The 26,976-nt window shown below is 45.2% G+C and overlaps 2 protein-coding genes and 1 pseudogene across 4 annotated transcripts; 2 read left to right on the top strand and 1 right to left on the bottom strand.

Moving 5' to 3' along the window:
• The first annotated feature begins 37 nt into the window (after positions 1 to 37).
• Positions 38 to 25,518, top strand: mmd (monocyte to macrophage differentiation-associated). Of its 2 annotated transcripts, none has more exons than XM_083649199.1 (7): positions 38 to 177; positions 18,481 to 18,562; positions 18,683 to 18,843; positions 19,096 to 19,170; positions 19,268 to 19,369; positions 20,565 to 20,634; positions 21,850 to 25,518. In XM_083649199.1, the coding sequence occupies exons 2-7, from the start codon at positions 18,485 to 18,487 to the stop codon at positions 22,045 to 22,047; spliced, it is 684 nt and encodes a 227-aa protein (XP_083505325.1). In that variant the 5' UTR covers positions 38 to 177; positions 18,481 to 18,484; the 3' UTR covers positions 22,048 to 25,518. The 2 variants fall into 2 exon arrangements, with proteins under 2 accessions (XP_083505325.1, XP_083505324.1); XM_083649198.1 differs by lacking the exon at positions 38 to 177 and adding an exon at positions 17,351 to 17,688.
• On the top strand, positions 5,095 to 5,397 carry smim36 (small integral membrane protein 36; the record flags this gene model as incomplete). The annotated part of the gene is made up of 1 exon (XM_083649483.1): positions 5,095 to 5,397. The coding sequence occupies one exon, from the start codon at positions 5,095 to 5,097 to the stop codon at positions 5,395 to 5,397; it is 303 nt and encodes a 100-aa protein (XP_083505609.1).
• LOC310788342 (arf-GAP domain and FG repeat-containing protein 1 pseudogene) lies at positions 14,948 to 16,156 on the bottom strand (annotated as a pseudogene). Its single transcript has one exon. The product of its transcript is annotated as an arf-GAP domain and FG repeat-containing protein 1 pseudogene (transcript).
• Positions 25,519 to 26,976: the final 1,458 nt, after the last annotated feature.

Here is a 26,976-nt window from a genome sequence, read left to right on the forward strand (position 1 = left end):
ATCCTCTCCCTCCGGTCTCTCATCTTTCCCCCCTGTCTCTGTCTGTCTCCAGGTCCCCTGTCTCTGTCTGTCTCCAGGTCCCCTGGAGGCAGCCGGACTCCCTGGCACCACACGTCTGGCGCTAGGAAAGATTGATCTGTGAGATACGAGTTGGAGAAACTCCACCCTAGAGACTGGGTACACACATACACACACACACACGCACGCACGCACGCACGCACGCACGCACACACACACACACACACACACACACACACACACACACACACACACACACACACACACACACACACACACACACACACACACACTCAGACAAACCTATTACATCCTCTTCACTAATCTTTCCCCAAGACCTGGACAACACAAACATCCCCGGGCAGAAACAGCGAGCGCTTTTCCTTTGGCCTGAAGTGTGCTATAGTGTTTTCGGAGTTCTGGTGTAGAGATTTGAGTCCCAGAAACTGACAATGAATCACATAAACATAAACATAAACATAAACATGGCATCTCCTCTGACTTGAAGCCATACCGGTATACTATGATCTATTCCCAAGTATGGTCGGTGTGAGGGTATACTATGACCTATTCTACAGTATGCTGTGAGGGTATAACAATTGTAGTAAAAGTCTCCTTAAAACCGGCAATGACTCCACATCCATAGAAAATAGGGATTTTCCTCTGACCTGAAGCATGTCAGTGTTAGAACTTACAATCCTTGATGTGAACTCGTGTAACACTTGTTTGAAAAATGATGCTGAAACGGACAATGAATCCACATCCACGCATTATGGCACCTTCTCCAATATCCCGCCGGTCGCCAGAAAAGCTGGGATTCATTTCGAGCAAATTGTATTGTGACACATGTGAAAATATTCTGAATGAAAAGGGAAAGACATGTTGATACAATCACAGCTGAGGTCCCCCCGTGACTCCGGCATGGCTTAGTTGCTCCTTGGCTTTTCCAGATGCTGGCTGTTGGAGTGGGACCAGGAGACGTGACGCACACACAGAGGCCATCATTTCTCAGTGACATACGATTGGTCAGTGGGGGCACCGGTCTGCGTGTGTTGGCTTTGACAAACACGCTGTCACTTCTCACCCGCCAGGCCCACGAGGCCCATCGGAGGTCAGGCAGGATCGGGGGAGGGTGAGGGTGAGGGGGGGGGGGGGGGGGGTCAAGCTGTGACCTCTGTGACCTCTGTTTCCTGAACATAAAGAGGGATTTCAGGCCTGAGCATCAGGGGTGGGCGGGAGCGAGGTAATACCGTTGCTGGGCGGCTATGCGTACATCTGCTCCAGGAAGCATGAAACCTCCTTTTTTTTCCCCGAGTGTGATTTACAGCTTGCTCGGAGCTTGGCTTGTTCTGCAGGAGAGCTGGAGCACATAAAAAGTTTCTCATTTCATGATATCTTTTTTCATGTTATGAATACTGTGTTGTATGCTGATTTCATGGTATCTTTCTTTATGTTATGAATGCTGTGTTGTATGCTGATTTCATGGTACCTTTATTTATGTTATGAATGGTGTGTTGTATGCTGATTTCATGGTATCTTTCTTTATGTTATGAATGCTGTGTTGTATGCTGATTTCATGGTATCTTTCTTTATGTTATGAATACTGTGTTGTATGCTGATTTCATGGTATCTTTCTTTATGTTATGAATGCTGTGTTGTATGCTGATTTCATGGTACCTTTATTTATGTTATGAATGGTGTGTTGTATGCTGATTTCATGGTATCTTTCTTTATGTTATGAATGCTGTGTTGTATGCTGATTTCATGGTATCTTTCTTTATGTTATGAATGCTGTGTTGTATGCTGATTTCATGGTATCTTTCTTTATGTTATGAATGCTGTGTTGTATGCTGATTTCATGGTATCTTTCTTTATGTTATGAATGCTGTGTTGTATGCTGTTTTCATGGTATCTTTATTTATGTTATGAATGCTGTGTTGTATTCTGTTTTCATGGTATCTTTCTTTATGTTATGAATGCTGTGTTGTATTCTGTTTTCATGGTATCTTTCTTTATGTTATGAATGCTGTGTTGTATTCTGTTTTCATGGTATCTTTATTTATGTTATGAATGCTGTGTTGTATTCTGTTTTCATGGTATCTTTCTTTATGTTATGAATGCTGTGTTGTATTCTGTTTTCATGGTATCTTTATTTATGTTATGAATGCTGTGTTGTATTCTGTTTTCATGGTATCTTTCTTTATGTTCTTTATGTTGTATTCTGTATTGAGGAAAGAAATCTTTGTGCTGCACAATTGGTCACAAGTCCCAAACCTCAAGTCCAAGCCAAGTCTCACGTCTTTGAGGACGAGTCTCAAGTCAAGTCTCAAGTCAGTGCGTGTGTGTGTGACTTAAGTGCGACCCAAGTCCAAGTCCCAAGTCCAAGTCCCCGTCTCTGGTATGTGTGTTTGTGTGTGTGTGTGTGTGTGTGTGTGTGTGTGTGTCTGTATGTATGTCATCAAGGCAAAATGTGGGGATACAGGTTTTGAGTACTTTGCCAGGTGTGTGTGTGTGTGTGTGTGTGTGTGTGTGTGTGTGTGTGTGTGTGTGTGTGTGTGTGTGTGTGTGTGTGTCTGTGGACAGATGTGATAGCGTCAACACCTGGCCCACATCCGTTTTAAGTCGGCCATGGTGGTAACTGTTTGACATGAGAGACAAACCACAAGAGACTGAAAGAAGCTGTTATCATCCTTTGTGACATAAATCACTCCTGTACCAAGAGTGCAAAGAGCTTGAAGTTGGATTTGGATGTTGCAAAAGGTACTGATGACAATAATAGTGTAATAACAACAGTAATAACAATAACAATGTAAAAGAGTGGAAAAAGTGAGGACAAGGGTAGGAGCACTTCATCTATCAGTTTTTCCCCCAGGTCACAGTCTCTCTTGTTTTCTCTATGATCTTTTTTTTTTTTTCAATAAATAAATAAATAAAAATAATAATTACAGGATTGCATAGAACATCAAGATTCTGATTCTGCACTTGTGCCACCAAGCCGTAGCCTGGGGATATGGTCCATATGGTTGAAATCGTCATGATAATTATAGAGATCAGGGATGCACAATGATAACTACACGCCATCGTTATCGGCCGACAGAGGCTTCAAAATAAAATGTCGGCATGGGCCCTAGACGAACCCCTCTGCCGACATGACCGGTCGACGAAACGACGGGCATCGAACTGTTTAAAAGAAGCGGGTCTTCGCGTATCAGCAAAATAAATCCAACATGGTGCATCCCTATATCATAATGACAATACACATCACATGGTTCACAATTCACACATTATGCAAAATCCAGTGAAGTATACGGTTTAATGTTCATGTCGTCAACTCATATAGCAGCAATCTGTCCGAATATTGAGACATCCTCAAATCATCATGACACCATTTCATCAAGAGATTACCATCAACGAGGGGAAAAAAGAAGAAGAAAAACCCACAACTGGAGCGTTCAATTTAAGGGAAGGGTTTATAATCTTTTGAAGTGGGATATAAGAGGGTCCCAAGTTAAGTGGAATCTTTTGGTTGATCCCCTAATGGAATATTTGATCTTTTCCAGCCTGAGGGAAAGCATCAAGTCACTAAGCCAGACAGAGACTTTGGGTGGTTCAGCAGATTTCCTCTCTAATAAAATCCTTCTCCGAGCTATTAGGGAGGCAAAAGCAACTGCATCTTTTTGACTATTTGTCAGAGATGTGTCATTATTGGATACCCCGAAAATGGCCAACTCAGCTTGAGGATGAAGATCTATATGGAACGCGTTGACTGAACCTTATAGTATTGTGTTAGTATGCCATGTGCATATTTCAGCTTCTAGTTCTGTGGATGATGCTCATCGCCCTGCTGTTTACACTGCTTACCACTGCCCTCTGCTGGCTTTCAGCCTCGCAAGGCTCTCAAATTAAAGGCAAAACCGGTAGGAATGACTTCTATTTGCTGAAATTAATACTAACAGCACCTATACAGCCTAACCTATAACCTAAAGATGGGCAGAAAAGTGTAGTGCTGTAGCAATAACACACAGACATGGCCATGGCACATGGCCTGTATTGTCATGTGTCAGCAGCAGAGATTATTGACCTGAGGTCGAGGAGTTTGCTGTCGACTGCCATAATCCCGTCTCTGATGCCTTGGTAGCCTACAAAGAGGAGTCACACATACACACATGAACATGAACATGCACACCTCCCTCCGCAGCAAGGAAGATGCCAAAGACAACTGCGGCCATAATCTGGATTTTATCGTAAAAAAAGGTGTATATCAGGCACCAATTTTTTTTTTTTAATGTTTTCTGACGTTTTTTTTTTTTTTTGTCGGCCTGTCTCCGGTTCTCTGTTCAGCCAGATGGCTTGCTCCCTCAATCCCCACTCACAATCAAGATTAAGATTACACCATGCAACCTCCCCCCCCCCCCCTTCCCACACACACACACACACACACACACACACACACACACACACACACACACACACACACACACACACACACACACACACACACACACACACACACACACACACACACGCATGTACATGTCATGCATCAATATATTCTACACTAATCACCGGATGATGGCCGAGGCTGCCCTGCTGTCACTCTTATCCGGTATCCACACTGACAGATAAATGACTGAACAGAACCGGCTGATGATGATATAACACATGCTGGACGCATATGGGCCCGCAGCAGCAATGAGACAGTTACAACCGAGGCTTAAGTTATTAAACTGAGCCATTGATCGCAGAAATTCAAGGTTGGAGAGGAGTGGCGCGGATTAAAGTATTTTTACCACAAAGCCATGTATCCACGCTTATCTGAGAGAAAGAGGTGGGAGAGAGAGAGAGAGAGAGGTAGAGGAGGGAGGGAGAGAGAGAGAGAGAGAGAGAGACAGATTGAGGAGGATAGATAGAAAGCCCTGCTGTCACTGGCTTGTTGAGCATTTCTTCCTCCACAGCAGCCGTCTGCCTTCACCTCTCCCCCGGGCCCGGCTCTTGGTTCTGGAGCAGCCGTCTGGCTCCACCTCTCCCCCCGGGCCCGGCTCTTGGTTCTGGGCCTCGCAGCATGAAGCGGGCGCCATGGGCTTTCTGGAGAACTACCAGGAGATCGACCCGGTCACGTTGAACCTTTGCATCCTCATCGCCAGCTACGTCATCTTGCTCCTGGTCTTCCTGATATCGTGCATCATGTACGACTGCCGGGGCAAGGACCCCACCAAGGAGTACGCCCCAGACCCGCAGCCCACTCACCAGTCTCCCATCAGGCTGGTGGTCATGCAGAGCTCCCCGGCGCCCGTGCGCCGCTGGGACACGGCGAGCATGATCACCACCTACCACGAGCCACTGCACGACTTCAGGGAGAAGAAGAGCACTATGGTCTGAGATGACTATAGGACTCCGTGGACTAAGCTTTGTAACACACTGGACTTGTTTTGTTTTGTACATATATGTCTTTTTTTTACGTTCACTTTTGAAGTTTTCACCCCCGCTCTCTGTTGTTGCCGGCTGGGGGAATGCTAAGAATTGACCTGCACAAGACCAAACTTAAACGGCAGGTAAGGGAGAGTGTGGCAATGTGTCGACGTCTCAAGTCAACTCTCAATAGGTCTCTCCAAGTGTCAAACTAAATCAATGTCTGCAAAACGGTTTACAGTTTTCAGATATGCGTGAGATCACGTGCAAAATAGATCAGTATTGTTTTTCTGCGAAGTGCCCCTTTAAGCGCTGTGTGTGCTGTGTGTGAAATCCTTCTTTATCTCAGAGCCGGCCGGCGGTCTGCTCCGAGGGAGAAACGTCACAGCTGATAAGGGGAACCTCTCCTGCACTTGTGTTGACAGACAAGAGAGGGGTGAGGATTATGGTCATGGTTCAACGCATTCTCGTTTGGTCAGGACCCCCCTTGGTGTCACTTGTTAATGGACTCTCCTGGCACCGCTTTGTCAATTTTCAACGCCACATTTTTCTGCATTTTTCAACGCCACAAGACCGTAGCCAACAACTTGTGTTACGGTTATGATTAGGCAACTAAAACAACTTGGTTACGATTAGAGAAATGGCTTGGGTTAGGATTAAATGAGAGAAAACCTTAAAGGGGCACTCCGTCGATTTTCAATGATGATTTATTTTGCGCATAATCTCACATATATCTGAAAAGTGTAAACAGTCTTGCAGGCATTCATTTAGATTGACAGATATTGAGCGTTCTTTTGAGTGAAGTTGTGGACCAGTGATGTCATGCACAAATGACATCACTGGTCCACAACTTAACTCAAATCAACTCTGGCCAACATTTTATTTAAGTGTCACACTCCCGTGGCGTCAATTTCAGACGTCGTGGGAGTGACGAAAAAGGGTCAAAAGTGACGGCACGGTGTCCTGACCAAATCTCAGTATTTGACGAGTTGGGAGTGAGAACGGGATGTAGGGTTAGGAAAACCGAAAGAGAAACCACATGTCTGTCATAGATATAGCTGTAAAAATAAAATAAGGTCTGCACACTGGAATTAGGATGCTCCCGGTCACTTTATTAACATTTGTAGATGTGCGCACTCTACTTGTCTCTTCATAGATATAGCTGTGGCCTTTATCTCTTTTTGTACTACAAATGGATCAGCATTTGAGAGGAACAAGTTGTTCTTCCACTGGAATAGTGCCTGAGCATCCAATAGTGCCTCTGCTTGATACCTGCTGTACGGAACATTGACTACTCGACTGAAATCAACAGTCCATTGCTGTTGATTGGTTTCCATTCAGGGATTAGTGCAGAACATTTGGCTGGACTTTGGTTGTTTACGTAACCAGAGGGAGTGTGTGTGTGTGTGTGTGTGTGTGTGTGTGTGTGTGTGTGTGTGTGTGTGTGTGTGTGGCTGGCTGGTTGCCACAGCAGCACACAGTTGTGGTTCCGGCTGGAGCGAGGTGAGCTCTCCGCTCAAGGTCTCGGCCCGCGAGGCCCATTCTTATTTTGAGACGTGTCTATAATCACTGCATCCACACAACAGGGTATTTACGGTGGCCAATCAGATCCATTGTTATTAACCCTTTGACTGATTTGCTGCTGCACCGCTGTGGATGTACAATCGCTTCTATGCTATAGACATGGGGCCAGTTGCACATAGACCCAGGCAGTCTTAAATCTGACTTAAGCGTAAGGATGGTGTTTGTAGGCAATCAGTCAGATACTTCGCCCCCCCCCCCCCATATTTTATTTTGTAATGTTCAGAACATAGAAAACAAAAACAGGCTCAGACAAAAAAAACAAGAACAAACAAAACATATATGACATATATACATATATATCAACATTAATGTTACAACATGGCGCTACCAGCCGCGCCAAGTGCCGATGTGCTTGTAAGACATGTGCGTGGAATCCCATGCAAGGGGTCCAAGAGAGGTCAGCTGAGCAAGTTACTTGTCATTCTTAACCTCATCCAAGTACGCCAGAAATGGGTCCCAGATAATCGTGAACTTCCCAAATGAATTGGTCCTCAGGAACCGGAGTCTCTCCATAACCGAGACCATGTCCGTCAGCCACAGCTGAAAAGAAGGGGGAGAGGGGGACTTCCACTCCTTCAGAATGAGTCTCTTGGCGATAGTCGTCCCCTGCGTCAGAGACTGTTGCACTCCGCTACTTCTTGATTGCGGATCTCTATAATTGAAAGTTTGTCTGTCTTAAGACTCCCTCTCTTCTTCAGGCTCTTTCAAGAAAAACCAAAACAAAGAAAAAAGCTAATGCTATCTTAAATGAAACAGCTACAGTATTTAAACTTCCCACTCTGACAGTGTCTCGTTACCATAGCAACAAAGTTCTTAACTCAAGTTTAGCCAGAGGAGAAGGGGGCTAACTTACCTCCCTCAAAATATATCAGGCTTAATTTAAGCAAACAGACTACCGGTAGTCTAACCTGAGAATCTAAGACCAGTCTAAAGCTTAGACTCTTAACTAAGTTTAATTCTGCTGGCCCCTTGGACTTGTGTCTTAGCAGTGTCCATTTTTAGGCAATGTAGCCTACTCATCTAGTCGGGGCTGAACAAAAAGAGATCACAAGGAACTTGGAAGTTAAACAACAAAGACAAAGTAAATGATTGTTCATGTGTTGTTGAGATGATAAACACCTTTTGATAAGGAGGGTGAACAGATAACCAGGTACAGAATGGGCAAGAAGGGCAGCAAGGCCTTGTTAATACTCATATCACTCAAGTGCAGATACAGTATATCGAGTATAGAAGTATGTAAACAGTTCTGTGTGAACAAGAATGGTACAGCAATCTGTGGCAGTAATCAGCACACGATAGCTGTGTTTGTCTAGTAAACAGAGCCGTGTCCACCTGAGCTGCAGTGTTGTCAGTACACATGTCGGTTCACCTGCCTGCAGGCCGCTGACAGCCTGCCCAGGGCTCTGCCTGGCTCTACAGCCTGCCCAGCTAGGGCTCTGCCTGGCCCTACAGCCTGCCCAGGGCTCTGCCTGGCTCTACAGCCTGCCCAGGGCTCTGCCTGGCCCTACAGCCTGCCCAGGGCTCTGCCTGGCTCTACAGCCTGCCCAGGGCTCTGCCTGGCCTTACAGCCTGCCCAGGGCTCCACCTGGCCTTACAGCCTGCCCAGGGCTTTGCCTGGCCCTACAGCCTGCCCAGGGCTCTGCCTGGCTCTACAGCCTGCCCAGGGCTCTGCCTGTCTCTATAGCCTGCCCAGGGCTCTGCCTGGCTCTATAGCCTGCCCAGAGCTCTGCCTGGCCCTACAGCCTGCCCAGGGCTCTGCCTGGATCTACAGCCTGCCCAGAGCTCTGCCTGGCTCTACAGCCTGCCCAGGGCTCTGCCCAGAGCTCTGCCTGGCTCTACAGCCTGCCCAGGGCTCTGCCCAGGGCTCTGCCTGGCCCTACAGCCTGCCCAGGGCTCCGCCTGGCCCTACAGCCTGCCCAGGGCTCTGCCCAGGGCTCTGCCTGGCTCTACAGCCTGCCCAGGGCTCTGCCCAGGGCTCTGCCTGGCTATACAGCCTGCCCAGGGCTCTGCCTGGCTCTACAGCCTGCCCAGGGCTCTGCCTGGCTCTACAGCCTGCCCAGGGCTCTGCCTGGCTCTACAGCCTGCCCAGGGCTCTGCCCAGGGCTCTGCCTGGCTCTACAGCCTGCCCAGGGCTCTGCCTGGATCTACAGCCTGCCCAGGGCTCTGCCTGGCTATACAGCCTGCCCAGGGCTCTGCCCAGGGCTCTGCCCAGGGCTCTGCCCAGGGCTCTGCCTGGCTCTACAGCCTGCCCAGGGCTCTGCCTGGCTCTACAGCCTGCCCAGGGCTCTGCCTGGATCTACAGCCTGCCCAGGGCTCTGCCTGGCTATACAGCCTGCCCAGGGCTCTGCCTGGCTCTACAGCCTGCCCAGGGCTCTGCCTGGATCTACAGCCTGCCCAGGGCTCTGCCCAGGCCTCTGCCCAGGGCTCTGCCTGGCTCTACAGCCTGCCCAGGCCTCTGCCCAGAGCTCTGCCTGGCCCTACAGCCTGCCCAGGGCTCTGCCTGGCTCTACAGCCTGCCCAGGGCTCTGCCCAGGGCTCTGTATAAAAAGGTATCAAAAACACTTGGCACTTGTATAAAAAGCAGACAGGAAACAGCAGTTCTGGATGTGTTGCCGCTACAATGTGAGCAAAAGGTCGAGCGGACTCCTGTGACACCAAGGTGTAACCAGAGGAAGGCTGCCATGCCCCGATGCACACAGCGCTCCTCTAATCCTCTGCCAAAAGCACCAACAAGAACACGCTATGTTCAGCTTGTTAGCTACAGCACCCATTAACCCTTGTATGGCAAAACGCCGGAGAAACAAAAACTAGTAAATTCCTACTGTTCAGTTTGTGGATTTCAATGGAAATAAGGTATCAAAGCTGGGACTTTTGTACGGTGCAGGCATATGAAAAATAAATCTAACCTAACCTCAATTTAATTGGCACGTTTATTTATAGATCAGCCTGAATTGATGTATATCTGAAATTAATATTGTCCAGCATACATAGGCCTTGACTGTTTGGTTTGGTCATTGTCTTGCCTGTGTATTTCTGTGTGGCGCATTCAGAGTTTAAGTCACTTTTCAAGTAGGCCTATTGATTTTTTTATGCTGTGTGAAGGGATTAGACCACAGTCTCACTTTCTTCACTTTGCCATCCTATCGATGATATGAGCAACATGTCCTCCTTCATGGCTTCCTTCCCTATCAGAGCTTCACTAGGAGCCACAGCATTCCATAACAGTAAACCAATTAAAGAACTGTTTAACCCCGTGTCACGTGTGTACATACAGTAAGCCTCTCTTATCCTAGCCTATGTCTGTCCCATAGGACCAGTGGGAGTTGTCATACTGACAGCAAATAGCCAGCCAAAGTCGATGTCACTTCTTGCTTCAGGATGCACATAGACATTTCGTAAAATGCCTATGAAAATAGTTTCACTTGGTCAAAACAAACGATTCAGCTATATTTAGAAGGAGAGACCACATTTGGACCAAAACTAAAAAAAAATAAGTCAAAAAGATATTTGATTTAAATGATTTTTGTAGATTTTTGTCAGAGTGAAATGTATTATGGTCTCTCCTGTATCTAAATATAGCTGAATCGTTTGGTTTGACCAGGTAAAACTATTTTATGAAAATTTGTCTACGGGAAAATAACGGATGAAAATCTCTTGGTATGCATCAAAGACAGTGGGATATATGGACCATCTCCGGTACGCATGCTGAAGCAGGAAGTGACGTTGAATTTGGCTCTCTATAGCTTTGCTTCTGTCATCTTTTGAACAGAAGCAGAACATCATTTGTCATTAGTATGACTGAGCACTGAGCGAGCTGAGAGTGAAGAGATCTTAAGACACTGGAAGTTGTCTGAGGACTGAGCGAGCTGAGAGTGAAGCGATCTTAAGACACTGGAGGTGTCTTGACTGAGCGAGCTGAGAGTGAAGAGATCTTAAGACACTGGAAGTTGTCTGAGGACTGAGCGAGCTGAGAGTGAAGCGATCTTAAGACACTGGAGGTGTCTTGACTGAGCGAGCTGAGAGTGAAGAGATCTTAAGACACTGGAGGTGTCTTGACTGAGCACTGAGCGAGCTGAGAGTGAAGCGATCTTAAGACACTGGAAGTTGACTGAGCACTGAGCGAGCTGAGAGTGAAGCGATCTTAAGACACTGGAAGTTGACTGAGGACTGAGCGAGCTGAGAGTGAAGAGATCTTAAGACACTGGAAGTTGACTGAGGACTGAGCGAGATGAGAGTGAAGAGATCTTAAGACACTGGAAGTTGACTGAGCACTGAGCGAGCTGAGAGTGAAGCGATCTTAAGACACTGGAAGTTGACTGAGGACTGAGCGAGCTGAGAGTGAAGAGATCTTAAGACACTGGAAGTGTCTTGACTGAGCACTGAGCGAGCTGAGAGTGAAGCGATCTTAAGACACTGGAAGTGGGTCAGCATTACAAAGCCTACAGTAAGAGTGTGACGCCGATGAGACACCGAGGCTCATCGTGTCAAATAACAGGAACATAAGACCTGTCTGACCTCCGACAGGTGAGATAATATTACATTTCCGTCTCTCTTAATCAGTGGGCAACTGCTAAAACTCCCAACATGATTATTACAATCAATGACACATGACAGGCATTTTTTAATCTATTCATACAGAGTAGGCTAAATACTTTTCACTTTTCCGTTCATAAAATAGTGATGGAAGGCATGTCAACGTTTGTTTTGAGAATCAAAATGGTGGCGTCAACAGAACAGTAACGTCACCTTTTTCTTCTTCCTGAGAGCAATGCTCTCTTTTTCAGGAGTGCTCTGTTCACATTCACACCTGGAAGCTGACCGGTTCAACCACACAGTCTGATATTGGTCACTGAGCAGCTCCACTGGAGCAGTTGGGGTTATGGGCCTTGCTCAAGAGCACCTCATAATGCTTTTCACTTTCCCCACCCAGATTGATCCTGCCGGTCCGGGGAATTGAACCGATGACCTTCTGCTCACAAGCTCGCTTCTCTAACCTTTTAGGCCACCACTCCCCAGATCATTGATAAAGTGAGCTTCCCGCCTTCATTTAATTGAGACGCCGTAGATTTTCCCTGATTCATCAAATTAAATGGCAAATTGAAAATGAAGTATGAGATCCAAACTGTTTCCTGGTTTCGACTCACTAATGTCTTGTTTCTTTGGTATATTTGGTACAAAGCATCACGGATGCAGTTGGTGTATGTGAGCATGCTGTGTGCAATTTACTGATATCACCTTGTGGGATTTCTGGGGTATTAGAGTTCAAACCTTTTCAAATGGAAACCTCTCCATTTGGAGCCACCATCGTGTGAAGTTGCCTAGTGCAGCAGTAAGGCTTGACTGGGTACGACGGCGTCGTCTTGGGCGATATTCACAACAGTCAACTGGTACAGCTGTGATGTGACTCAGGAGGTCATCTGTGATGGTGGGTGCCAGACCCTCGCTGTATAAACTGACAGGTCACACGTCACATGTCACATTGTTTACACACACGAGAAGACAGCCACCCTGAGACACCTGCTGCATGTGCAGTCTGAGATGCTGTCAACCTGCAGGTCTCAGGTCCACAGGTGTCACGTTAGAGGTGTTGGCGTGGCACCGGGGGGGGTGTGGAGGGGGACGCGGCCCCGGAGTCAGAAACAATAGAGACGCTAAAAACCCTGACATATGGCCGCTAGCATCCTCCTGTTGTCTGTGCTCATGTCACTTTTACACCCCCTTTTTTGTAATCCCTCAGTGGTGCAACCTTCTCCAAATGGGGTTGCAGAGGCTGTGTGGTACTGTAGCTGATAGCAGTGATGATCCAGGAGTAAATATCTGTCTCTCTGTGCTGACAGGCTTTCTCACAGGGTGAAAATAGGTATCATTCCTAAGAGAAATATGTAACAGAAACAAATGAAAGACAAGGATCTATAGTGAGACTAGCAGGCTTCACTATTCCTGACAGGAGATATAGCCTGATACAGTCAAACAGCTCAGGTTAAACTTGCTTTCTTATTGGAATAAGTCTGATGACAGTACCTTTAAATTGAACAGGCAACAAATGCATAGAACAACATGTACAGCATATTAATTACAAAATTAATTAAGGCTGGGGATTGTGTTAAGGTCTTAAGTTACTTAAACAGTGTTATCTAACGCTCACTGATCAAGTTGCAGTGCTATTATGTAACTGGGCTGTCATACGGGTTCATCAGATAGCATGCGATGTTCAACAGGACCTCACTCACTGTGGCACTTTGCTTCCTCCTGACACGTCACACGTTACATTTCTGTCATAACTCCATTTCCTGTAATGATGGACTGTCACCAGAAGGAATGCTGTTCCCTTCCTGTTCTAATGTAATGCAATGTCAAGCCTACAGGAGGTGTACTGTATCTGCTGGCATCTTTTTGTCTGCAGATAAATGTGGGTGGTTGACGTATTTTTTTAACCTTCAAATATTACACATGAAAATTATAGAGTTGTGTAGTACTGACTCAGATTTCCGAAAATACATTTGGTATTTTGGAATATGAATTTATTGACCAATTTGTTGTATAGTCACAAAAATTGTCATATGGTGTGACATGCCAGTTATTGTATATAAAATGAAAATGGGGTATACTTTCTTAAGTAACTCTATCATAATTCTTTATCATTAGCATCTTGAGAACCAGCATTTCCTCATGCAAATTCATTCGATTTTGTATTAATTTTCTTAATCATCATGCAAAGTAACACATTATGTCCTCAATTTTACAATATATTTTAGATTAATTGTGAAAAACTCTGTTATAAAATCTAACAAAATGCTTGTGACTCTTGCTGACGCTATTTTACATGTGTTCCATTGAGATTTGTATAATTTATCACAAAAAAAGCCTTCGAAGTATTATGCCCGGCCCTGGACTTTGAAAAGAGCAGGCTCATAAATAAACACCTGTGTTATCATTCTGTGCTTTGTTGAGGAGAGTTTCATTCACTTTTCTTAGTTTTATTCAAGTGCTGGGGACATAATATATTGTCACACCATATGAGCTTGTGCTTTTTCACGTTTGGTTGAAAATGGTCAACAAGTGAGTGTTGAATGTTCAATATGTTCACATAAAGCAGCATGCTTTGAACAATACAAGCGCAAATTCGCTAAATGCCAGGCAGCATGTATGTTACTGATAACATCACTGATGACATCATCTGTCATCTGGCTGCCGGGCAAAAATATTGCCAGGCAGCTGCTGCCGGCCACAGATGATGTCATTTGTCCACAGGGTTGTGAGTCAGTGAGCCTTCCGAGTGATGTCACTTGAGCAATATTGTACTGTCATCAGTGATGACATCATCAGTGATGTCGCTCGATCATTTTGAGAGTTGTCAGTCAGTCAGTCAGCCTTCCTTCCGACCTTTAGACAGAAAAGCAAAAAGTAGCATGTATAATGTATTGTACCAGAGCCGTGTATATAGAAGAGTCGCTACATCTCCATTCACTCCAATGGACCAGTTTTTTACTCTCAAGAGTTCCAGGAAGTAAGGTCCTGGATTAAGCAGCACTGTCGAGTTGCAGCAAAATGGACAGTTTGTGTTGCACTTGGAAAGTTTTTTTTTAATCAAATTGTACATTTTCAGGTTATTTTAGCATTCAAAAGTAGCACGAGACCCCTTCCTGGCTGTTCATTGGCTAATGAGTCACGCATTTTGATCCTCCGCTGACGCACTCTCTCTCTAAATTGCTCTGTTGTACCCTATAGACCAATGGGTATATTATATAATGGGTTGTTTTTTTCCCCGGAACAATCCCTTGGTCTTCAATATAGTCCTTTCTACTCCTTCATAGTATTGTAAACCTTTTTTTCTTAAGAAAATAAATCTTGGTTTGAGTCTGATTAAGGAATGTACCGTCACTATCTGTATGAACCGGTGTGTTGAAGCGCTACATGCTGCCCTCCGGTGGCGAGGCTACAGGAAGGGGTTTGTTGAGGAGCGTCGGGGCTGCCCAAAGGGATTCATGGAGGGCTTGTTCTGGCTGGAGACTGGGAATGCAGGGCCATTAGGCCACCCCACCCCATGAGGGTGACAGGCCCCAGGTTGAGGGCCCCAGGAGAACGGGTCCTGGCCAGGGAAGGGCTGCTGCTGGATGTTTCCGCTGAAACAGGTTGGGAGCCAACCATTGGTCTGGAAAGGGTTGGTGCCCATCTCAGCAACAAAGGGGTTTGTGGACGGGACAGGTCCAAAGCCTGGCTGTCTGCTGGGTATGACAGGTTGAGTCTGGGCAGGTGATGAACCCAACACCGACCCAAACACTTTCCCTTGCTCATTGCTGCCTGTGGGTGGGGGGGAGCTGAGCATATCGAGCTCAGCCAGAGCAGCATAGCGGTCCCCTGCAGAACTCCCCAGCTGGGACTCGGCGGGGACGGCACTGGACATCGAGGGGATCGGCACGCGTCCCCTCGATGAAAAGCACTTCGAGGGGGGTGGCATGCCGAGATGGGAGGGGATTGCAGAGTTGCCAAACGCCTCAAAGTCGGCAAAGTTGGTGTTTGAATTACCCCGAGTTGCTGATTGACTTTGGAAATGTGTAAAGTTGGCAGAGCTGGTGGTTTGAGAGGCTGGAGCAGCAAAGAGGTCTTCTCCCAGGTCTAACAGCAACTCAAACGTCTCATGAGGAATGCTGGGTGGGGGCTTGTTGAGCTGCAGAGTCTTGAGGGGTTGGACCTCTGGTGTGCTGTCGGTGCTGCTGGCTAACGACCCAGACACCGAGGAATGGACACTCGCTCCCCTCCTCACCTGGTCTGGGGGAACATGGCATCTTTTCTTCTCATATTTTTCCTGAAGGAATTCTTTTACTTTATTTGGTTTTCGTAAATCTGGAACAACTGATGGACTCGACCACATGTCTCGACAGACCTCATTGCTGTGTTTCTGTAGGAACTCAATTTCCTGTTGTGTGAATGTGCTCATAGAGATGGACTTCACTCTGTGTGGGGGATTCAGTCCTCGCAAGACCCCAGAACAGGTGGTGCAGACGAAGGAGCCCACTGTCATGTTGACATAGGTCGGACCATGCTGGTCACAGTCAAAGCATTTCCTATTCGGGGGCAGCCTGGTCATTTCCCGGAGAATCTTCAGATGAGTCTCCTCCTGTTTTTGCTTCTCGCTCTTCGCCATGGCTGAAAAACAGCGAACTGTCGGTGGGCAGAGGTTTTATCCACCGGGACTTGGGAGTGGGTGTCTGCCACCTGTGTGCACTTATGACATCATTGATGAGTGGTGACGTCACAATGTAGAGTACTCGGGCTGATCATTAAATTGTGTGCTGAAGATGTTACAATGTCGAGTGTGACATCATCAGTGATGTCACTCGGGCTGAGCATGCTCAGTTGAGCAATTGTGTGCCGATGATGACACAATGTGTGTGACATGACTCAACATCACTCACTGGTGACATCACAATAGAGCCAACAGTGACTTTCCGCGACGTCTCCGGGTCCGGAAGTGAATTCCCCATTCATTTTCTCCATAGATATTGTGACATCATCACAATGGGGACTCTATGAAGTGTTTATAGACCAACGAATGACGATGCGGTCCTGAGTGATTTTCAGAGGCAAATCGACTCTGAAATGGCGATCGCTGTACTAGGCAGATGCTGTACTGTGAATAGGTAGGCCTACTAGTCGGTCTGTGTGGGAACAGCCACAAAATGCTATACGGCTGGCACGCGGGTGGGGTAAAACCCCCCATATACAGTATCTCAATGGGCTGACTCACCAAAGGACGGTGGTGCGGCTCTACACTACAGGATTGGGGATTCTAGAGCAGGTAGGCTACATAGACGTCTGTTCAGATGTGCGTTTACTGCGGTGGTTGAATCCCTGATCGTGTCTGCCTGGGCTGAGCTAGCAGCTAAATGCTAATTATGCTGAATGGGGGAGAACGGTTTATTTACCCATGGATTTACCCCACCCTGACCACGCCCCCAGCCAGCTACCCCAGCGTCTATGACGAGACACAGACTGTCTCTATACCTGTCGAGGCTGCTTGCAGCTTTAATTATTATTATTATTATTATTATTATTATTATTATTATTATTATTATTATTATAGAGCGTCCCACTCTCCCCCATGCTCTCGTCCCCACACACCCTCGCCAGATGACAACCCCCTGATCTATGATTGGTCCAATAGGGAAACGCGCTGTTCGTTCCGTCTGATGATTGGTTCAAATCGCTGTCATTGAAATATTTTCATGTAAGGGGGTAAATGATATTTTAGTTCAGTGGGTTAGCTCAGGGGAGCAGCCAGTCATTGATCAGTCAGTGTGGGCTTGCTTGCTTGCTTGCTTGCAGGGGTTCCTTCGGTGTGGGTCTGCTGCCGCTATCGCCAATGGATATTTCAAGCCAAAGCAGGGGAGCTTAGTCAGTATTTTGTTACATAATGGTATTAAGAAAAAGACTAAAACGGTGCCTTTGTAGTCGTGTTAATATCGCCGGCTACTCGCTGATGTAGCGTCAAGAATGAAAGCTACTAGCTTGGTTCATGAGTAGCTAAATAGGCCTTCATTTTCCTTTGGCTAGGCAGGCTATTGTTTTATTCTTGCTTTTTTTTTTTAAAGAGGAATTTGTTGTAGCTCCTCGCTTAGTTAGCATTAGCTGTGTTTTGTTCTTTGCTGAAATGAAGGGAATGAACAACCTCCAGAGGTGGGTGAAATCTGAAAGTGTGGCTGTCAAAATAATGTTTTGGGGGGCTAGCAGGCTAACACCATAGCATTGTTGTTGTGTTTCCACTATTCTTTTTAATGTTACACTCAGAAATGCAGTAGTCAAGCGTGGTGCTCTCATTGCTGTTATACTGTTAAAACGTCTATCCGCTCGCAAAGCAGTGCTCAGATGGACTGATCGAGATGTTAACAAAAGTCTTTATCTGGAACTTCTTATCATCAGTGAGACATAATTGTTGCTTTGTTGATTTCAAGATTGTGCCAAATTCACCACAGAAACAGGCACAGCTAATGACTCAAATTTAATGTTAATATTGGAAGTATACAGTATTATTTCCCATACTGTGTAACGTTAGAGCTCAACTAGCCTACTTAATTCATGACAAGTCAATGAATGTACTGATCGTTATCCAGCAAATACACTTGTAGCAATGATTAAGGTAGGCAGTAGGCATTGTTCGTTATGAAAATGGTATTTGCAACTGGCCATAACTTCCCAACTGTGTATTTGTGTCAAATCAAAGCAAAAAAGAAAATAAAGTCACGCTCGGTCACAAATGTGGTGACACAGTATGTAGTGGATATACAATAGCAATTACACTTGACCTAATAATGATGGAAACTGCTTTTCTTGCGGCTAAGTTCACACAATATTGTCATTGAATTAACATTTGCATCAGTCTGCTGTTGATAAGGAGTTGTTACAGACAGAAATTGCTGTTAGAAGCTGATCCAGTCTGCCATTGTTTTGTTTTGTATTATTGTGTTTCAGGTTCATGAACAGACGAGCCTCTGCTAACTGCCGCTATCAGCCCACTTGCTATGAGCATGCTGCAAACTGCTACACTCATGCGGTTAGAGGCTTATATCTGTACACTGCATAGACGCTCCACTTAATTGACTCCCGTTCTGATGGGGAAAAAAGAGAAAATGTGGTGGTATTAAGTGTTGTTGTGTCAACACTCTCTCTGCAGCTCCTCATCGTGCCGGCGTTCGTGGGCATGGCGTCGCTGCACCGTCTGTCCGACGACCGATGGGAGAGGATCACGGCGTTGGTGTACGGCATGGGCCTGTGTGCCCTGTTCCTGGTCTCCACTGTGTTTCATATCATCACCTGGAAGAAGAGCCACATGAGGTGAGCAGAAAGCGTGATGCGATGAACCGTGTGTGGAGGAGAAACGACGTTGACGTTAATAATATAACGCCACACGCGGGCTCTGATTGTGTGCGACGGAGAGTGATTTTCATTTTGAGCCAATCTGATGTTTGCCAGGTTTGAGGTTTCGTGCTGATAATATGGCTGCGTTGCTCGCCGGTGACACTGAGGAAACTAGATATGTTAAGACATGGAACAATATCCTGTTCACTTTCTGCCTGTCAATTTCAGGTCTATGGAGCATTGTTTCCATATGTGTGACAGAGTGGTGATCTATTTCTTCATTGCTGCCTCCTACACACCTTGGTGAGTTACCAACAGCGAGTGAGCTCTGAATATGCTGCCAGGTGTGCTCATGAGGGCATCAATGAATGTGCTGTTCTTTTCTCTTATCTCTGATCAGGTTGAATCTACGTGAACTTGGCCCTCTGGCAGCACACATGCGCTGGTTTGTATGGCTGATGGCTACTGCTGGGACCATATATGTTTTCAACTATCATGAAAAGTAAGTTCATTTGACAGTCAAATTAGCTTGTGGCTCTGAGGTTGTGCGTGTGTAAGAGAGAGAGAAAGAGAGAGAGAGGCAGAGACAGAGACATTCCCGCTTCATCTGTGATTGAGAATTCAATTTATGGGTTTGGGAAATGAATGAAGCATTTAATTCAATTCAATTTATTGTTGTCCACAATGTGGAAATTTGTCTTCGGCTTCACAGGTTTGGTTGCACACATGAAAAGTACAGTACACAGACACAGTACACAGCACAGGAAATGATAGGGTACATAATACAACATATAACAAGACAACAGGACAACAGCACATTACAGACAGCGTAATTACGACAGTTAAACTAACTTTGTGACCATAACTACCCAAACTAAAACTAAGCAGCCGTGCACCGCCTTGTCAGTTTGCTGCACCTCCCTGTATAAGTTTTCCACTCAGGCAACCAGACACTTGAGCAGGAGTATCATTTGATGATATCTTCACCTGTGCCTCAACGTGTTCATTTGGCAAAAAACCCTGAAGTGGGCAGTGTGAAAATATGTTTTGACTGCTGGAAAATCAATTAAATGGGTCACTTTGGATTGAGAAGATCGCTCTGTTCCTCCTGTTTGTGTCTATGCCTGACTGTTGTTGGCTCTTCTGTTGGGTCTATAAAAGCCCAACCCGCAGCAAGCCCAGTGCAGGTTTGGCGAGATTTGTCCTTGCTTCCTCGCATTGTTCAGTGCTCAGTTATAATCATGGCTCATTACTCGGATGTTCTCACTTTCACACGTCGCCCCGAGTCACTCTGTTTTCATGAGGTTGCTGCAACACTCCTTTTGGTGACCATTTCCCCACCAAACAGGAAAGACAGGACATCACTCCCTTTAAGAGTCTGAAAAAGCCTTAAAATGCATCGATATTTATTGACCGCCCTGAACTGCATCAAAACGTCTTCAATACAGTTATTAGAGCTCTTATTTTTCACCATGCAATGAATGCATGAGGTTTCTTCATGTTACATGTCCACTCTTAGATTACTACAGAACAGGGTTAGTAATACAGTATGCGTGCTGAAATTTGTTTTTGTTTTTTAATTGGCCTTCAATTTCAATCTTAAAACTTTTATTAAGTTTTCGGAAGCTGCTCCTACCATGTCAAGTTGCATGGATGTTGTAAGTGAATATGTGCTTTCTGTTTGTCTTTTGTTTCAGGTATAAACTTGTTGAGCTGGCCTTCTATTTAACGATGGGTTTCTTCCCTGCATCAGTCGTGGCGTCGATGGTAATACACTTTTGCATTCAAATTCAGTATCATTTATTTAGATGTCTCATGATGTGAGTTTTGCTTATCCGCCCTAAAGGCAGGAGTATAGTACTGTAACAACAAAGTTGAACTCGGAGATAAAGAATAGTTGAATATGTCACTGCGTACAAATTTGTGTTTACTCACTGCAACTTTTCTTTGTTCATTGACTTACATTCCATGCCAGTGGGATTGTATGAATATTAAAGAGGTGACCGTAACCTAGTCGTGAAACCAGAAATCGTAATTTAGAAACCGTGTGCTCGGTCATAAACGTGGAGAAACCCACCAAGACGAGCCTCCAAATGCTGCATTTTGACAGTTGACCACAAGATGTTGCAACAAAGCAGATGAATTGGAAATGGAGAGACTTTTGCACAAAGCAACACATCTAATCGGGACAGTTGCAGGCGGACAAGCAGTAGGGGGCGCAGTGTGTGACAAATTTGATCAGTTCAGCCAGCAAACCTGTCCACACTGGCGCCAACCCATGTGGCACTTTGCTTTCTCTGTAAACATGTCCTTTATGTTCTTACGAAATGGATTAAATTTGTTTCTGCAGCAGATATACTGCCAGCTGTACAGCCACTGTCATAGTGAGATGCAATATGAGGAACAGATTATATCAATTCCACTATAACTCATCCCATTTAGGGAATGTATAAGAATGCTTATTGTAATCATACTGTCGGTTTGACTCTCAACTTTATAATTTCCCCATGTACAGTGTAGACAGTTCTGCAATTCAATACTGTACTAAATTACCAACAACACATATCTTATCAACCAGGGGTCTGTGGGCTTTTTGGGCATCCTTGAGTTGAAAATGTTAAGAGTTCCTGCATTAGAGTTTCCTAACAGCACTTCTACATACGTCTTCATTAGGAAGTTCCAGTGTTATCTCAGTTCTGGCTGTTTGTAGTGTGATATGATATGGATCCTGTCTTCACACATTGACACATTTTTTAATGTGTTAAACAGAAGTGTAAATATAATGCTGCTTCTGAGGCTATGTAGTTAATTATATAGCTTGGCAACATGCTGTTACAGTAAAGAAGTGTCAACATGTTAAATCTCACTTTTGCGGCCTTTGTCGCCCCCTTGTGGTTTTTAGCGAATGGTGCATCCTTAGTTACATGCTATGATACTGAGTATTGTTTTGTTTTATTTTCCACTACTGCGTGTGTTTTGCAGAGTAACACGGAGGGGCTTCAGGAGCTGGCCTGCGGAGGACTCATCTACTGCCTTGGCGTGTTCTTCTTCAAGTCGGACGGCGTCATCCCCTTCGCGCACGCCATCTGGCACGTGTTTGTGGCGCTGGCTGCAGCCGTGCATTACTACGCCATCTGGAGATACCTCTACAAGAACCCGGACGGCCCGCTCCACTCCTGACGGCCCGGCCCACCTGGTGCTCGTCCTTTCCGCTGCACTCCTGAGCAGAGGCGCCCGCACACTAGTAGGGCTGGGTATCATCGGTACACAATACTTTTTCAATCGAAATAACCCAGTACCAAGTGGTATTGAAACTTATCCGGTCAAACGATACCTGCATTCGATTATTTTTGTACGGTTGGTTTTGCTCGCAGCCAATCACCACATGCATTGTTCGATTTAATGCAACGTGTGATTGGCCCGCAGCCGCAGCAGCTACAACCTGTAAAGTCTGTGGTGGTGAAGTCAAGCGCGGTGTACAGTATGTGACGGAGCTGGCAGTTCAGCGTGCCGAGATGCCACCAAATGGTTCAAAAGTAAAAAAAAAAAAAAAAAAAACGTATCAAATGAAGTACTCTTGGTATCAATATCACATTAAAGGTACTGGTGTTGGTACTGGTATCATCATTTTTGTTAACGATACCCAGCCCTACACACTAGACTCCTTCAACTGCCCACCGAGGCTGCAGCAACAGCCGTCAAGTTTACGAAAATGACCATGCATTGTTTACCGTTTTCTAACATGGCGGAGAACAGGTTTTTCTTCTGTATCTCCGTAATGATGTACAAAAACGTTAAAAGCTACTTTTGCGATGCTGTTTTGTACAACTTTTGTTCAATCTGAACCAAAAAACAAACTCTTGGCAATGAATTTTGACTTCCTATTTTACAGTTATTGTTACCCTCGACACATTCATGAATCATGAATATCTGATAGTCTTTTTGTATCGCTTGAAGAGTCACATTCCACAGTTGGGGGTCCTCTTGTGTGGTGAGGTTGAGTGTCATCCCCCTTAAGATTCTGTCAAGCGGTTATTTTAGTCGCTAATTTGAACACTAGGGGTGTCAGATGAAGTGCTAAATGGTCTCTGTATTGGTTTGAAGCCTCTGAAGTCAGCCAATGCTCTGGGGCGCCACCCGCTGGTGCTTTTTCTTGGAAGTTCAGAAAGTTGGTGGAAGGACATGAGAAGAAAATATTTCCATGCGACTCAGGCGGCTCATTAAAACGTCCAAAGCACTTTTTGTGTTTGGCACTTTGGTGAGTTGAAAGGGTTAGCTTGTTTTGAGTGGCCAGCTCCAACTCGCCATCCCTTATTTCCACCTTGAAGTCATTTGGCTTTGTACTCGTCTGATCCAGATTCACACATGCTTACTCATCTGATCCAGATTCACACACGCTTACTCATCTGATCCAGATTCACACAGGCTTACTCATCTGATCCAGATTCACATGCTTTCTGTTGGCTTTGTACTCATCTGATCCAGATTCACACAGGCTTACTCATCTGATCCAGATTCACATGCTTTCTGTTGGCTTTGTACTCATCTGATCCAGATTCACACAGGCTTACTCATCTGATCCAGATTCACATCCTTTCTGTTGGCTTTGTAGTACAAAGCCAACAGAAAGCATGTGAATCTGGATCAGATGAGTACAAAGTTTGTACTCATCTGATCCAGATTCCACAGGCTTACTCATCTGATCCAGATTCACATGCTTTCTGTTGGCTTTTGTACTCATCTGATCCAGATTCACACATGCTTACTCATCTGATCCAGATTCACATGCTTTCTGTTGGCTTTGTACTCATCTGATCCAGATTCACAGAGGCTTACTCATCTGATCCAGATTCACATGCTTTCTGTTGGCTTTTGTACTCATCTGATCCAGATTCACACATGCTTACTCATCTGATCCAGATTCACATGCTTTCTGTTGGCTTTGTACTCATCTGATCCAGATTCACACACGCTTACTCATCTGATCCAGATTCACATGCTTTCTGTTTGCTTTTGTACTCATCTGATCCAGATTCACACACGCTTACTCATCTGATCCAGATTCACATGCTTTCTGTTGGCTTTGTACTCATCTGATCCAGATTCACAGAGGCTTACTCATCTGATCCAGATTCACATGCTTTCTGTTGGCTTTTGTACTCATCTGATCCAGATTCACACATGCTTACTCATCTGATCCAGATTCACATGCTTTCTGTTGGCTTTGTACTCATCTGATCCAGATTCACACACGCTTACTCATCTGATCCAGATTCACATGCTTTCTGTTTGCTTTTGTACTCATCTGATCCAGATTCACACACGCTTACTCATCTGATCCAGATTCACATGCTTTCTGTTGACTTTTGTACTCACCTGATCCAGATTCACACACACTCATCTGATCCAGATTCACACACACTTTCTGTTGAATCTTTTCTTTGTTTTTGTTTTGATCAGTGTCCAGATTTAGCCGGAGGCGTGGGTCGGCTAAGGACCACACACAACTGGTATTCACATTTCTGTAAATAAACACGCTCTACTTGTGGGTAGGGATGACATGATACTAGAATGTCTACTTGGATACCGATACCCAGGAAAATATCGATACTCAATACCATTTTCGATAACAAGGGGGGATGATGACGACACATAAAGGCATACAAATACAGACAGATGGACAGACAGATGCACATTTCTCCATAATCTAGGCCTGATAAAACTTTGTATTTAGACAGCAGATTAGCCCTGCTCTAGCCATCAGAACACGTTTAGCTTGTTGAAGCAACAGATACCCACCAATGATAGGGAGGGGGGAAAAATCAGTGATTTTTCATTAAAAGACAGCACTGATCGAGACTGTTGCAAATGAGTATTGTATCCGATTACAATTTTCAGTATTGATACTTTTCGATACTATTGATGCTTTTACAACCCTGCTTGTGGGTTAGTGCTGATTATGGGAGGTGAGCTAGAGCATTTCAGCCTATGTGTAGGTGGGACTGGTGAATTTGGATTTATCAATAATTGATATTATAGAACTTGGTATATTGTGCTATCTTGACTGAGCCAAGTGATGTGAGCTGCAGATATTGGACAGTCAGTTCATGCAGTAAAGCAGGAAAAAGTACAGTATGGGAAGCAAACCACCGTTATCTCCAGGCAAAAATAATCCTGTTATTTCTCGTGTGTGTGTGTGTGTGTGTGTGTGTGTGTGCGTGCGTGCGTGCGTGCGTGCGGTAGTTCACTATTACATTCCCATCGATTCTCTTGAGTTTGAATTGCAATTTGCACCACTAGGATGACCAATATTCTTCTACATTCTTGCTTGAGAATTGGATCTGATTGGTTAAGAAACCCCAAATCAAGTGAACTCATTACTCTCTCAACGGTGGCGGGTTTGTCGATTTGCTCTGTGTTTTCCGATACAACATTTCTCATGTGTGTGTTGTTGCTTTCCTCGTAACACTGTGTGGCGCTGCGTCCATCCGAATCATGTGTATATATTTTTTAAACTGTGGCTCTTCTGAAACGTATCATGGATTCCTAAACCACTCTTGTTTTGTAACGTTTGTATATTCTCTTGTTTTAGATGATCATGCTGTCTTGGCCTTTTGCGGGGGAGGTGGGGGGGGGGGACGCTTCTTTAATTCCATTGGCTGTTTCATGGTGCTGCATATTCATGAATGCTCCTCCACCACACTGAATATATTACCTTTCTAATAGACAATAAAAACAAACCATAATTCCTCTGAAATCTCCTCTTTCTTTCAGCACATATCCTCATGGTTAGTTTATAGTGACCCCCTTCCCCCCTTAGCGGTTTCCTTTTCAATTCTATCAGTACAATGGAGTTCTATGGATGCTGGGTCAGCTTCATTGGACACTGATGTCGCTGATGTTATTTTCCTTAGGTTTTGTTGATGGTAAGAAATGCATTAAAAACAACAGGCTATTTAATTATGCTGACCTAAAGAGACTCATATCCTATATAGGCACAATGGAGAGCTGAAGCTTCCTTCAAGAGCCTCCTCTTCATACACTTTGAGGAGTTCAAAATCGGACATCATCAATCTCCATTTGGAACGAGCGAGGGCTTAGCTGACCTCAAAAGAAAAATAAGAGACGCTGCAGAAAAGAAACGGTAAAGGTTTTATTAAGACTACAACTTACAGAGGAGGGGGGGGGGAGGGCTGAACGGCACAAATAATTTCTGCATCCATTCCATCACAGACGAGACAGAATCCTCCTTGACAGTTAGCTTGTATTGTTTTGTACACTCTTGAAACAGTCTGTTGGTGTTGCCATGAATACAATGGTTACAAGTGGCTGTCATGATTGATGAGCAACTGTGGCTTGTGTTGCCCGGTCATGCTGATTTGCCCTGTGCAACATCAAGAGAGAATGGACTCTACCTATCTGAATATGAGGTACAGCTGCTTGTAATATCACACCTTGACCACTGCAGCTCGTTACTGGCAGGGCTCCCGGCATGTACGCTCAAAACCTCTGCAGACTTTATTTGTATACTTTTATTGTCCTTGTGGAGAAATGTATCCTCTGCATTTGACCCATACAACACACACTAGGAGGATCAGTGGCCCGCCGCAGTGCAGCGCCCAAGGACCGACTCCAGTTTGATTGCCAGTGCCTTGCTCAGGGGCACTGACAGGAGTATTAACCCTAACATACATGTCTTTGATGGTGGGAGGAAACCCACACAAACACGGGGAGAGCGTGCAAACCCCTTGCCACCTACAGTACTGTGTAAAAAGATAAGAAGCGTCTATGCACTGCCTCGTAGCACCTACTGCATGTCCTGTTGGACTGAACCTAGCTTTATGGCACTTATTCTTTGACTAGATTCTTGCTTGTGTTGTGTTAAAATCTCATGCGTACATCACTTTGGATAAAAGCGTCTGCCAAATGGGAAATTGTAATTATACGTCCATAATTGCAATGATATGTCTGAACCTATCCCAAGTGGTGCTGTGATGAGACATTACATTGCTGAGAGACTGGGGGAACATTCAGCGTATTCAAGGCACTGGAATAGACTCAGAATTATGGTTGACTCTTTTCCATCTGTGGGTGAGGTAGTGAAATCAC

Source organism: Poromitra crassiceps, assembly GCF_964638095.1.
Source record: "Poromitra crassiceps genome assembly, chromosome: 13".
Taxonomy (NCBI): domain Eukaryota; kingdom Metazoa; phylum Chordata; class Actinopteri; order Beryciformes; family Melamphaidae; genus Poromitra; species Poromitra crassiceps.